The sequence below is a fragment of the Musca autumnalis genome, unplaced genomic scaffold (assembly GCF_047663935.1).
Source record: "Musca autumnalis isolate F117 unplaced genomic scaffold, ASM4766393v1 scaffold_5, whole genome shotgun sequence".
NCBI classification, from domain to species: domain Eukaryota; kingdom Metazoa; phylum Arthropoda; class Insecta; order Diptera; family Muscidae; genus Musca; species Musca autumnalis.
This window is the reverse complement of record NW_027412088.1, coordinates 105,213,774-105,227,238: the sequence shown is the minus strand read 5'-3', so window position 1 is coordinate 105,227,238 and position 13,465 is coordinate 105,213,774. Positions and strand designations below refer to the sequence as shown.

The 13,465-nt window shown below is 39.2% G+C and overlaps 1 protein-coding gene across 5 annotated transcripts in view; it reads left to right on the top strand.

Moving 5' to 3' along the window:
* 5-HT1A (5-hydroxytryptamine (serotonin) receptor 1A) overlaps positions 1-13,465 on the top strand; it is an 891,027-nt gene that overhangs the window by 813,312 nt on the left and 64,250 nt on the right. For all 5 annotated transcript variants that reach the window (XM_073988641.1, XM_073988640.1, XM_073988644.1 and 2 more), the window contains one exon: positions 9,612-10,635. In XM_073988641.1, coding sequence (XP_073844742.1) covers positions 9,612-10,598 — 987 coding nt within the window. In that variant the 3' untranslated portion in view covers positions 10,599-10,635. The remainder of the gene's footprint in view (positions 1-9,611; positions 10,636-13,465) is intronic.

The window sequence follows — 13,465 nt, the reverse complement described above, 5'->3', positions numbered from 1 at the left end:
AAAATCGGTTAACAAATGGCTAAGTAGTAGTGGTTAGAGTGTGACAAAAACGCATCGTGCTCTAGGCTGCATAGAAGACACTAAACAATGTAATTGTTTAATTAGCTTTCCAACTTGCGTTAAACAAATGAAATCGGTTAAAAAATAGATGAGTTATGTAATTTTTTGTGTTTTAACTTTTTGTATACTTTCCTTTTAAAAAGATTGGTACCGTAGTGCGTATAATTGTTACTTGCATTTTTCTACTTAACTATCATACGTACTAGGGTACCAATCTTTTACAAAGGAAAATATACAAAAAAAACCAAAAAGTTAAAACATTTTTCAAACAATTTCATTGGGGTTTTCCCATTTTGGAAAGCTAACTAAATTTGCTTCTTGCTAAAAGTAAATAATTACACTGTTTGCTATCTTCTACGCAGCCTAGAGCACGAGGAAAAGTATTTTCCTGTTTCTAATTGTTTCGTTTCGTTTTTGTCACACTTAAACCACTATAACTTTTCCATTTGTTAACCGATTGCTTGTTCGAAAGAAAACAAAAAACACAGTTTTTCACTACATTTCCCGTTATAAAATCAAAAAACCAAGTGAATCGAAGTGAACCAAATTTATGCATCAGAACCCCTGCAAACATTTTTTGTCAACTTTTGTATCACAGTGTTATGGGCAATTTTTTGAAGTCACTGTAGGCAGATATATAAAAGAGAATAAACTTTAGAACCGCATGAGATAACCAAACTGGCATAACATTTGTTTCTCACTAATTTTCTATAATTCTGAGGATCATAAAATTCTGAGTTAATTCTGAGAATCATAATTTTTTCAAAGATATTATTTAAAAAAATTAAATTTTTTTCAAAGCGGTTTGCGCACGACCTCTTTAAAGTTCAAAAGTTCATTCATCCGCGCTACAGGAATTCATTCTTAAAAAAATGTCTAAAAGTCATAACCCTAATTTGCATACCATTGCACCACGGTGATACTGTGAACTTTAACAACTAAAAAAGCGTTCGGCCGGGGCGAACTTTTCATGCCCCTCACCATGAATTATTTTCAACATATAGGGAATAAATATTTTTTGAAGTTTTATCTCTGCAATATTACATGAAATCGGGAGGTACCGTTACATAACTAGGACCTATGTCCACAATTGTTGATGGAGAAGTTTTTAACCACTTTGAACCATAAATGCCAAAACTAAAACAAGTAAAAAAGTATCTGTCAGCTTTGCCGACAAAGATATACCCTCAGCCTATGTGAATTGAAGCTTTTATCTACGGACAGATCGAATGTATTTAGTTTATTTTCAGGATTTTGTGGCCCTTTGTCGACATTTGAACTTGCCAACAAAAATGTGGATTAGGATTAAAGTTTAAAAGTGTTACGGAGCCGATACTTGAAGGAATAGTCCGACATAGTCAATTATAGAAGTGGATCTTATTTTTGGAGTCATATCTTTTCGATAGATATCGCGCCAACCTGTCATTTCGGTGGGTCATCGTATAACTTTTGGACCAGTAAGGCAGGAAGCATGGACGCGTCCACGGAAAACATAATATCTCTGCAACAGGACCACAACGAACAGCATCGGTATACATTTCCAAAGGATCTTCGAACAGACCCTAAACTGCACTTAGACACAAATCTTGAATTTTTGTGGGGGAGGTACTCTAAGGAGAGGACCGATATGGGCCATTTTAGAAGTTAAACTAAATTTGGACCAAATTGGTTGCCCCATTCAAGAGATATCGTACATACCATTTTAGTAATATTTTTTAAATATTGGAGGGAGGTACCGGAATTTGTGGACCGGTATTGCCATCTTCGAACTGAAACTAAGTTTGGACAAAATATTACGAAGGTCAAATATGGGACCGAATCGGCAGATCCGTTCGAGAGTTATCTTGCGCTCCAACCACTACATAGTGTGTCATAGGAGTTTTTTGCAACTTTCAGGCTATTTTCTCAGGAAGTATGGACTTGCCCCTGATGAAACTTGTACCGTCGTATGGGTGCAGTGAATACAAGGTCTTGCAACCAAAATCAAAGCGATTTGAGAACAGGTCCCATACTGAACTTTTCCGAAATGTTGTGTGGGAGGTACCCAAAGGAGTGGACCAATTGATAAAAATGTGACCTGAACTTTTATATCTCAAAAATGGTACCATAACCATAAAGTTCAGATAATTTTCACACGTATAACATTCTCTTTAGCCCCATTTCGATAGGACTTGCGGTATCCGAGCAAAATAGCGAAAACCTAAAATGAACCTTAAATTGAGAACTTTGACCGCGATTTATTTAAAAATCACTTCAGCGATTTTATCTTCTTTTTGGATTTATCTCATCTATAAACATTGCTGTTTCAGAATCCACAAAAACTTCCCAGGTGTAAGCGGTTTTCATTTAAAGTTAGTTAAGGCGCATCGTACATGACATTGTTTTATAAGGTGCAGTGCATTGTCCAAATTTGAACTTATTTATTTCAAAAACTGTAAAACCTAAGAAACAAGCACAAAGGTCAATTTTGTAGAGAATTTTCACTGCTACAACATTTTCTATTTTGATAGGGCTTGCGGTTTCCCAGCAAAATCGTGAAAACCTAAAAAACCGCTAAAAATATCAACTTGAATCCCGATTTATTTTAAAAGCGCACCGGCGATTTTTTGTGTTTTTTAATTTTCTCATCTTTGAACATTATAGTTTCAGAATACGCAAAAACTTCCCAAGTGTAAGCACCTTCCATTTAAAGTTGATTCAAGAGCACCGTGCTCATGTAATGGTATTGCCCTATTTAAGATTTTAGTCAAATTTTCTACTGAGTTGATTGTTAATTGGAATTTTGTGTTCCCGGAAGATAGAAGAAAACTTACTCGCAAATTTTATGTATTTCGAGGAGTTTTTGTCAAATTTTCAAACCGAGATTGCTGTTATTTGGTGTTGTGTTTATTCAGAGGATACAACGATGAGGTTTTTTAAAGTGTTGTTACATTTGAGTTTTCCTTCTGAAGTGGATGTAACTTGGAATTTTGGAATCTCAATGGGTGCAAAACCTCCAGACAGAAAACTATCAGTATAAAGTGATTATAGTTAACGTAGAGAAAGAGCTTTGTATTTACTAATTATTCATACTTACTTCAAACAACGTTTGTGGAGGGTATAAAAAGTTCGGCCCGCCTAAACTTAACGCCGTTCTAACTTGTTTTTTGCTAGGTTTACGACGTTTCTGACATATGTAATATACGTCTAAAATGTATGCCATACCAATTTATTTAACATACAACAACTTGCGACTTTGGCGTTAAGATCGATCTGCTCGTCTTCCGCAATTCAATAAAAGCTAAAAACGTCATTCTCGTTTCTTTGAACAATTAACAATTTAGCTTTTATTGGTTAATGGATAACCTTTAATACACAGAGGTGAAACAGACCTTTTCAGCACGACGCCACATTCCCAACTGCAAATATTTTAAGTTATTTTCTTGGTTATATTACTTTAAATTTGTTTTATATTGAACATTATTAAAATGAAATTCTGAACATGTTCATTGTAACCAATAACTAAGGTTGCGTATACGCACTCACTCCCTCCTTCCTCATAGTAATAATAAACATACATACGTTTGGATATCTGTTCTACAAATTCTCCCTACTGTACCAAGAAGCAGCTTTCCAAATTAAAGAGAATGCCTAAACATAACAATCTAAATGAATATTTGCCTAACCAACAATCACATTATGAATTATTTAAACTATAAAACGTAGACATGAACGCCTGGATGGATGGCTGGCTGGCTGGTTGACTGAATGACTGTCGGCCAGAATGTGAATGCCATGGCCAATGGCAATGTCAACACACCACCAATCTTAGAAATTTAGTGTGGGGAGTTGATGTGACGAGGAATTTATTCTGTAAAATTTATGATTGCAATTTGGATGATTTGTGCGTCTGACAGTGATTTAAAATGCTAATTTGTGGTGGGCAATGCAAAAGGATCTGGAATTTCTCCGAGAATTATTTGCATGCATGATTCCATTTTCATATAGAAATCTGTTATATTGTTGAGCTACATACAATATATACAATTAGGACACAATACAACCAACAACAACAAGAGCAGAAGTAAAATAAACAAACAAAAACATAATGAAAATAAGTGGCTTTAAGTGTGTGGATGGATGAATGGATAGATGGCTGTGAGTATGTGTGTCAAATATGTATAATTCACAGTAAGTGAATGAATGGCATTGAGTGAACGAATGAATAAATGAATAAAGTGAGTGAGTGGATGAACGAGCATACGAACAAGTGATTGTCTAAATGAAGCTTACAAAGTTGAGCATCAACGGCAACAACAACCACCATTACTTACCATCATCATCAACAACAACAACAACTTGTCCATTTTGCAATTACCCTGACCAGGCGAATGAATGAGTGAAGTTAAGTGCCACCAAGAGAGATCTTGGAAGGGTATGAATGTTCAGTGAAGTGGGCAAGCTGCTTGCCTGCCACGTTGCTAGCATGAACCTGCCTTTATGTGTCTGTATGTATGTTTTAACATGGCTATAAATTCAAGTAAATGGTGCCACAAATGAATCCCTGTTTTATGTTTCGTTGGTTTTATAAATGCCATTACTAAGGCTTGAGATTCAAAATCATCCAAAGGCATTACAACAAAATAATTTTTACAATAGACCAGTAAATTTTATGTTATGACTGGTCCGGTCGAATCATTAATACACTCCACATTGGCGAGCAAACTCCTGACCTGGGATTTATTTTATAAGCTATGATATCTACATACTCGTATGTATGTAGTATGTTAAAACATATGTATATATATTCTGTGAATGTAGATCCTACAACCTGTTGTGTTGTAAACACACAACATTCACCTTTTTTTCATAAAAGATCATAAAATGTTTATAATACCATTGGGGACACGCTAAAGAAGACACTATATTTGACACTTTATCGATTTAGTCTACGAGAAGAAATTGAAAGAAAATCAGCTGGATTAGACTTGACGAAAAGTAGTTCGCCGACAGTTTTACCCTGCGATGGCTCGATGAACGTTGATGGCAAGTAGTTTGGTGGCGGCTTGTGACAGTTGCAATCCGGTAAGGGGTTTGACTAAGGAATTTTCCAACAACTGGTAGAACAATGGTGACGATGTTTTAAATATAAAATGGCGCCTGGCAAACCCGTAGAGTTCCTTAGCCGTGAAATTCTCCTCGTAATTGACCAGATCCGGCTGAAAATCAGGCTCTTGATTTTTCTGCTTCGGCATACGGGTGCGTTCACAGATGCCGTGGCATATTCAGGTTCTGGTACGATAAGCCGTAGGTTAGCTGGCTACGTGAGAGCAGTTGAATATTGGCGTTAAGCGGTCACAAGCTGCGTGGCTACGAGCGAGCGGTGGACTGGTTTCGGAATGCTTGGATATAAGCGTTAAGCGGCTGCGAACGGAGTTCTTGTAATGAACGTATAGCTAGATACGAGCAGATAGATGACCGCGAGCGAGTTGCTGGATCGAGTAAATGGATACAGGCAGTAAGCTGTCACGAAAGGGTTGGCTACAAGACTGAGCTGAATACAGGAGTTAAGCTGTCATAGGGCTGGCTACGAGCGGTGAGCTGAATACAGGCGTCAAGATGTCACCGGGCTGGCTACGAGCGCTTACCTGTTTGCGAGGAGGCTAGATACGGGCAATAAGCTGTCACGAGCAGGCTGGCTACGCACGCTGAGTTGGCAGTGAGCGGACTGGATGCGAGCAAGGAGCTGTCGCTGAACGGATAGCAAATACCTGACTGTGGTGGACTGATCAGGAGTTGGCTAGCTACGAGAATTGAATGGGCTGGATAGGAGCTGGCGCTGAGAGTGTAGCTGACTGCTATCGGTGGGCTTGCCAGGAGTTTGCTGGCTACGAGCCTTGAGCGGTGCTGAGCGGTGGGCTGACTGCATAAGAGAAGCATAGAGGCGTGTACAGCGCTGCACGCCATCTCCACACAAATTATTTGAGGACTCACCAAAGCAAGCCGTGTGATAGAACAGTGATGATGGCGCTTGACTTATCAAAAACCTTGGATACTGTCAGTCAATCCACCCTATTGGGGGCATTGGATAATCAATTATACATATGTGTGTGGACGGCAGTCGTATGTGGAATTCCTACTTACTTACTTAGCTGGCCTTTTACAGAACATTTGTTCCATAAGCCGAGCTAAGAAAAAATCTCCAATCCTCTCTGTTTGCTGCTGTATTTTCCCAATCTGGGATATGTAGCTTACTGATATCTCGTTTCACTTGTTCGCTCCAACGAAGCTTTGGCCTTCCAGATCTGCGAGAACCTCCATGCGACCCGTATTTATACGCCTTTTTAGCGGGTTCATCATCACTCATTCTTATAACATGGCCTAGCCATCGCAATCGTTGTATCTCGATTTGTTCAACTACATTGATGTCATTGTATCGTATGTAGAATTCAGTAACAAGAAATTCAAGCACCGTATAATGTGTTCCCTAAGTTGGGGTGCTATCTCTCGAACTGTTTAACTTCAAGCTCTCTTGTATTCCGCCCCCTCTAGACAGCATAGAGATCGTAACGTATGCGGATGATTGTACTATCTTGGCGTCAGATACCTTCCCTGATGATGGGAGCTGGTAAAAAGCGGATGAGCATTCAAAGTGCAAGCGAGATGGTAAATAGCGGGCAGCTGGTAACGAGCAAGGAACTGTTTGCAAAAATGCTCTTTTTCATAACCTGAGCACGCTATCGGTATCTGTGATATCAGATATTTTTGAATGATTTCCAGAAGTTACAAACCAAGTAACAAACTAAGTATTCCTATTCAGCCCACAATGGACGTTCGAACCACTACATCCACGACAATACATCATGGGTTTACATAGACTCCCATGTTTAACTCAACAACAAAAGCTTTGAAAATGTGTAGGTGTTTTTTGTGGCGTGTGTCTATGTATTTACCCTTATTAACCGAATACAACAATGCACTTCACTAATGAAGAGAAAACAGAGATGACCTATGAAACAGCTTCGCTGTGGCGACAGCGTTTGTTAAATGTCATCATGTAATAAAAATATACACAATAGAATAAATTAAATTTTCACAAAAATATCTATGGGCATTTTAACCAAAGTCAACAATAACAACCAAGAACTGCAGGAAACTTTTTAATAACATTTTAAATTCGAGCAGAAGATGGCAGCTTTCTTTAATTTAATATAAAAAGATTAAATTAAAATGGTTAAAAGAGTAAATGTAAATTAAAGAACTCAATTTTAAAGAAGTGCGCAAACGTAATATCTATGGGCTGGTTCAACACCTTTGTGTAATGCTGGATACATTACCTATGGATTTTACCCAAAATAACCTTATCTATTGATGGCATTGTACTTTCTTGGTTTTTGAATCGGCCCGCAACCTTTTATGACACGAGTATTAGCTATTTATAACATAGCACAAATTAAAAAAATAAGAACGGCGTTAAGTTCGGCCGCGCGGGTCTTGTTATACCCTCCACCACGCGTTTTATTGAAGAAGACTTTTGTTTATGAAGAAGACTAAATTCCAAACTTCAGCACTTTCACTTCAGCACTTTCGGTAAAACAATGTGGCTAACCTTTGGGGGCTATATCAAAGCGTCGATCTATACCGACAAATTTCTGACGGAAAGTTTGTAGACTCAAAGAAGACTAAATACCAAATTTCCGACAATTCGGTAAGAAAATGTGGCTAAAACTTCAAAATATCGAAAATCACGAGACACGCCTCCATGGCGGATATAGGAAGACGTAGACTTATACTGACAATTCACTTCTGGCATATTTTATAACCCCATGGAAGACTATTTCGGTGGAATATTGACGTAACAAACTTCAAAATTACGAAAATCGTGAGGTACCGTGAAGGCGTGGTTCTGTGCCGACAAATTTCTGGGGGAAAGTTTTATACCACCGTTTTATGGGGTCTATATGAAGGAGTGGACCTTTACCGAAAAATTTAGAGGGGAAAGTTGAATATCCCCAACGAAGACTAATTACCAAATTTCATCCATTTCGGTGGGTTATTATGGCCACAACCCTCAAAATACCGAAAATCGGGAGGTACCGTTCTATGGAGGCTATATGAAGGCGTGGACCTATACCGACAAATTTAGAGGGGAAAGTTGAATACCCCAGCGAAGACTAAATACCAAATTTCATCCATTTCGGAGGAATATTGAGGCCAAAACCTTCAATCGGGGGGGTACCGTTCTATGGGGTCTATATGACCTGTACCGAAAAATTTCTGGAGGAAAGTTTTATATCACAAAGGAAGACAAAATACCAAATTTCAGTCATTTCGGTGGATCGGGAGGTACCGTTCTATGGAGGCTATATGAAGGCGTGGACCTATACCGACAAATTTAGAGGGGAAAGTTGAATACCCCAGCGAAGACTAAATACCAAATTTCATCCATTTCGGAGGAATATTGAGGCCACAACCTTCAATCGGGGGGTACCGTTCTATGGGGTCTATATGACCTGTACCGACAAATTTCTGGAGGAAAGTTTTATATCACAAAGGAAGACAAAATACCAAATTTCAGTCATTTCGGTGGATCTTTGTGGCCACAACATTCAAAATAAGCCGTAGACCTGTACCGATAAATTTCTGGAGGAAAGTTTTATACCCCCAACAAAGCCTAAATACCAAATTTCAGCCATTTCGGAGGAATATTGAGGCCACAACCATAAACATGCCGAAAATAGGGAGGTACCGTTCTATGGGGGCTATATGAAGGCTTGAACCTATATCGACAGATTCCATATGGAAAGTTTTATACCCCAAATGAAGACTAGAAACCAACTTTCAGCCATTTCGGTGAATTATTGTGGCCACAACCTATCGAAAATCGGGAGGTACCTTTCTATGGGGGATATATGAAGGCGTGGACCTATACGGATATATTTCATATGAAAAGTTTTGTAGCCCAAACGAAGACTAGATACCAAATGTCTGTCATTTGGGTGCATTATTATGGCCACAACCTTCAAAATACCGAAAATCGGGAGGTACAGTTCTATGGGGGCTACATGAAGACGTGGACCTATACCGACAAATTTCCGGGGGAAAGTTTTATACACCCAGCGCAGACTAAGTACCAAATAGCATCCATTTCGGTGTGGTAATGAGGTCAAAAAATTCCAAATACCGAAAATCGGGCGGTACCGTTATATGGGGACTATATCAAAACGTGGACCGATATAGCCCAATCAAACATCCTAGGAGTAATAGAAACTTCTATACCAAATTACAAAGCTCTGTCTTAAAAATTGCGAGCTGCAGCTTGATTTCAACAGACGGACGGACGGACGACTTAGAATTTTACCCTGATCAAGAATCTCTATACTTTATAGTGCCACCGATGAATATATCGATGTGTTACAAACGGAATGACAAATTTAATTATACCCTCCATATTATGGTAGAGGGTATAAAAAGGATTAATTGTGACATTTTCATATTTTATTGATTATCGTCCCAAACAAAACATCCATCTAATAAAATCATCATCATTAATTTCATTCCTTTCTTTGCAGATTGCCTCAACATCATCAACACAACAAATTTCCACTGTATCCCACCTGGTAGCTTTAGCTAATCAACAACGCAATGCCTCAACAAAAACCCAACAACAATTATCAACGTCATCATCCAAATGTCTGACACAACCGGTGACAGTGGTGGAAAATCCGCTAGAACCACTTAAGACTACACTTTCATCTCCTACAGCAACGGTAGGTGGTACAGCGACAGTTGCGGCCAATGGCATGTCCTCAAATGTGGCGGCTCATAACAATAGCCATCATAACAACAGCCAGGTTCATGCCACCGAAGTGCTGGCAGATCCACAATTGCAGCAACAATTGGAACAAGTGCAACAACAAACACAAAGCGACATTCCAGCTTCAAGTCAAACAATAGTTGATGCTGCCATCCAATCAACAGGGACAGCGACAGCCACAACAGTCCGAGAGCCCAACAAAACGATGGTGGGTGGTGGAGGTGGTGCCGGCACCAGTACCTCCAATGCCACAACCATCACCTCCATATCAGCCTTATCACCGCAAACACCAAACGCAGCCACACCATCGGCGCCCGTGGCTCATACCTCGCACACAACACCGGCTTCCGTCTCAGCTTCCAGTCAACAGGTAACACCGATACCACGACCCAAAAACCCCCAGCAATTGTCCAGTATAGCAAATCCCATGCATAAGGTCACCAAACGGAAAGAAACTCTTGAAGCGAAACGTGAACGTAAAGCAGCAAAGACGCTTGCCATCATAACGGGAGCTTTTGTCGTCTGTTGGCTGCCATTCTTTGTGATGGCTCTGCTGCTGCCGCTGTGTGAAGCCTGTGAAATTAACGATGGCATAGCTTCATTATTCCTTTGGCTGGGTTATTTCAATTCAACACTGAATCCCGTCATCTATACAATATTTAGTCCGGAATTTCGACAGGCCTTTAAGCGAATCCTGTTCGGTGGTCATAGACCAGTGCATTATCGTAGCGGTAAATTATAAGGATAGTTGATGCGGTAATCAGTCAGATAATGTTATGGTAAGTGTACCAAGAATGTGTATTTGATTAGGTTGATTTGTTGCAAGGTTGTGTGATCAAAGGTTGTACATTAGTGTTATGACTTTTTGACCTTTTTTCTCAAAAGCGATTTCCTGTAGCGGAAATGAATGAAATGTTGCCTATTAATCACTAAAATAACGTCCATTATATTTTGGTATTAAACAAGTCAAAAACATTAACTTTGACCTGGCCGAATTGTTTATACCCTCCACCATAAATATTCTGAACTAAACAGATACCCCAAATGCCTAAATGAGGTCAAAAAATGTATCAAAAAGTTTCTTCAATCTGTTGGTAGGTACCTTTTTAGGGGGGGGTAAGATTTTTGGTGAATGAAGTTTGGGACCATGAAATCCTCAAATGTCAAATTTTTGGTCACAATTTTTAGGTAAAATACTAAAAATACCGCAGGGTACCGTTATATGGGGGCTATACCAAAACATGGATCTAAGTTAACGATGTTTGGTGGTAAAGTTTCGCGACCGCTGAAAACCTCATGTATCAAATTACAGCTAGTCCGGTTGAAAGTTGTAGAAAAAATCCTCAAAATACCGAAAATCGGGGGTACCGTTATATGGGAGCTTTACCAAAACATGGACCTATCTTAACGATATTCGGTGGTGAAGTTTCAGAACCACTGAGAACCCCAAATGTCAAATTACAGCTAGTTCGGTAAAAAATTTAGCTAAAATCCCCCAAAATACCGAAAATCGGGGGGTACGGTTATATGGGAGCTATACCAAAAAATGGACCTATCTTAACGATTTTTGGTGGTGAAGTTTCAGAACCACTGAGAACTTCAAATGTCAAATTACAGCTAGTTCGGTAAAAAAAGTTAAGCTAAAATCCCCAAAATACCCTTAATCGGGAGGTATCGTTATATGGGGGCTATACCAAGACGTGGACCTATCTTGGCAATATTTAGTGGAGAAGTAATATGGAGCCTATACCAAAACGTGGACATATCTCCACCATTTTTACTGCAGGAGCCAATTTGGGCGGGAAATGTAGCTAAAGTCCTCAAAATACCTTAAATCGGGAGATACCTTTATATGGGGGCTATCCCAAAACGTGGAACTATCGTGACAATTTTTAGTTGAGAAAATTCTTGGTCAAAAAAAAAAAACAAGTAAAAAAGTATCAGTCGACTTTGCAGACAGAGGTACTCGTATACCCTCAGCCTATGTGAGTTGAAACTTTCATATACGGACAGATCAAATACAGGCTAAAACTCAAAATCCTTTTCCCCTAAAATTATGTATTTTCAGAATTTTGTTGCCCTTTTTGGACATTTGAACTTGCCGACAAAAATGCGGATTAGGATTGAAGCTCGCGCCCACTAGTCGTTTCAGTTGGTTACCGTATAACTAAGAACTTTTGTACCACTATGTCAGAACTTGCCCACTGAAAATATAATATCGCTGTAAACAGGACCACAATGAGTAGCATCGGTTTAAATTTCCAAAAGATCTTGGAACAGACATTATACTGCACTTAAACAAAAATGCTGAACTTATTGGGGGAGGTACCCTAAGGATAAGATCGATATGGACCATTTTTGAAGTTAAAATACATTTGGACAAAATATTAGAAGATGCAAAGTTTGGACCATGGACCAAATCCGTTACTCAATTATTATCGTGTGCATTATTATTCCGAAATTTTTTGAACTTATGTGGAAGAGGTACCTGATGGAGTGAACAGATATGCCTCATCTTCGAACATAAACTAAGCTTGAGAGTTACCGTGAGCTCCAGCCACATAGGGTTTTTTTACAACTTTCGGCCATTTTCTCAGGAAGTATGGACTAGCCCCTGAAACAACTGGTATCGTCGTAATGGCGGTAGCTAGTATAAGTTGTTACAACAAAAATCAAAGCTATTCGACAGCAGGTCTTGAACTAAACTTATCCGAAATTTTGTGTGGGAGGTACCCGAAGGAGTGGACCGATAGACAGCTCATCTCTCTCTGGTAGAAAACGATCGTGTCCATATTAAAACCTCATCTAAGTCTGGTAGAAATTTTACGATGTGAAAAGTATGGACCAAACCGGTTACTCCCTTGATGAGTTATCGTGCGCACAATTTTTCCGAACATTTTTGAACTTTTGTGGGGGAGGTACCTGAAGGAGTGGACATATATAGCTCATTTACAAACTTAAACTAATTTTGGACAAAATATTACGAACGCCAAACTTCGGACTGAATCGACTAACCCTTTTGAGAGTGATCGTGCGCTCCAGATCCTACACATGGCACCCTAGGGATTGTTTACAGCTTTCTGGCTATTTTCTCACGAAGTATATACTTGCCCCTTAAAAAACTGGTATCGTCGTAATGGGGGCAGCGAATACAAGTGGCTGCGACAAAAATCAAAGGGATTCGAGAGCAAGTCTTAAACTGAATTTATCCGAAATTTTGTGTGGGAGGTACTCGAAGGAGTAGACCGATAGAGTTCATATTGGAAGCTTATCTATGTCTGGTAGAAATTTCACGATGTTCAAAGTATGGACCAATTCGGTTACTCCGAACATTTTCGAACTTTTGTGGGGGAGGTACTACCGGAAGGAGTGGGCCGATATAACCCATCTTCGAACTTGAACTAAGTTTGGACAAAATATTACGAAAGCCAAATTTTAGACGGAATCGGTTAATCCATCCGAGAGTTATCATGCGCACCAGCCAGCCAGACAGACGGATGGACGGAACCATTATTTCGAAGAGGCACATTTCGCCGTATGAAAGTGTATATGTATATACACTCGTTAGAATAAATGCTGAGGGTGTAAAGACAATTGGATTCAAAATTT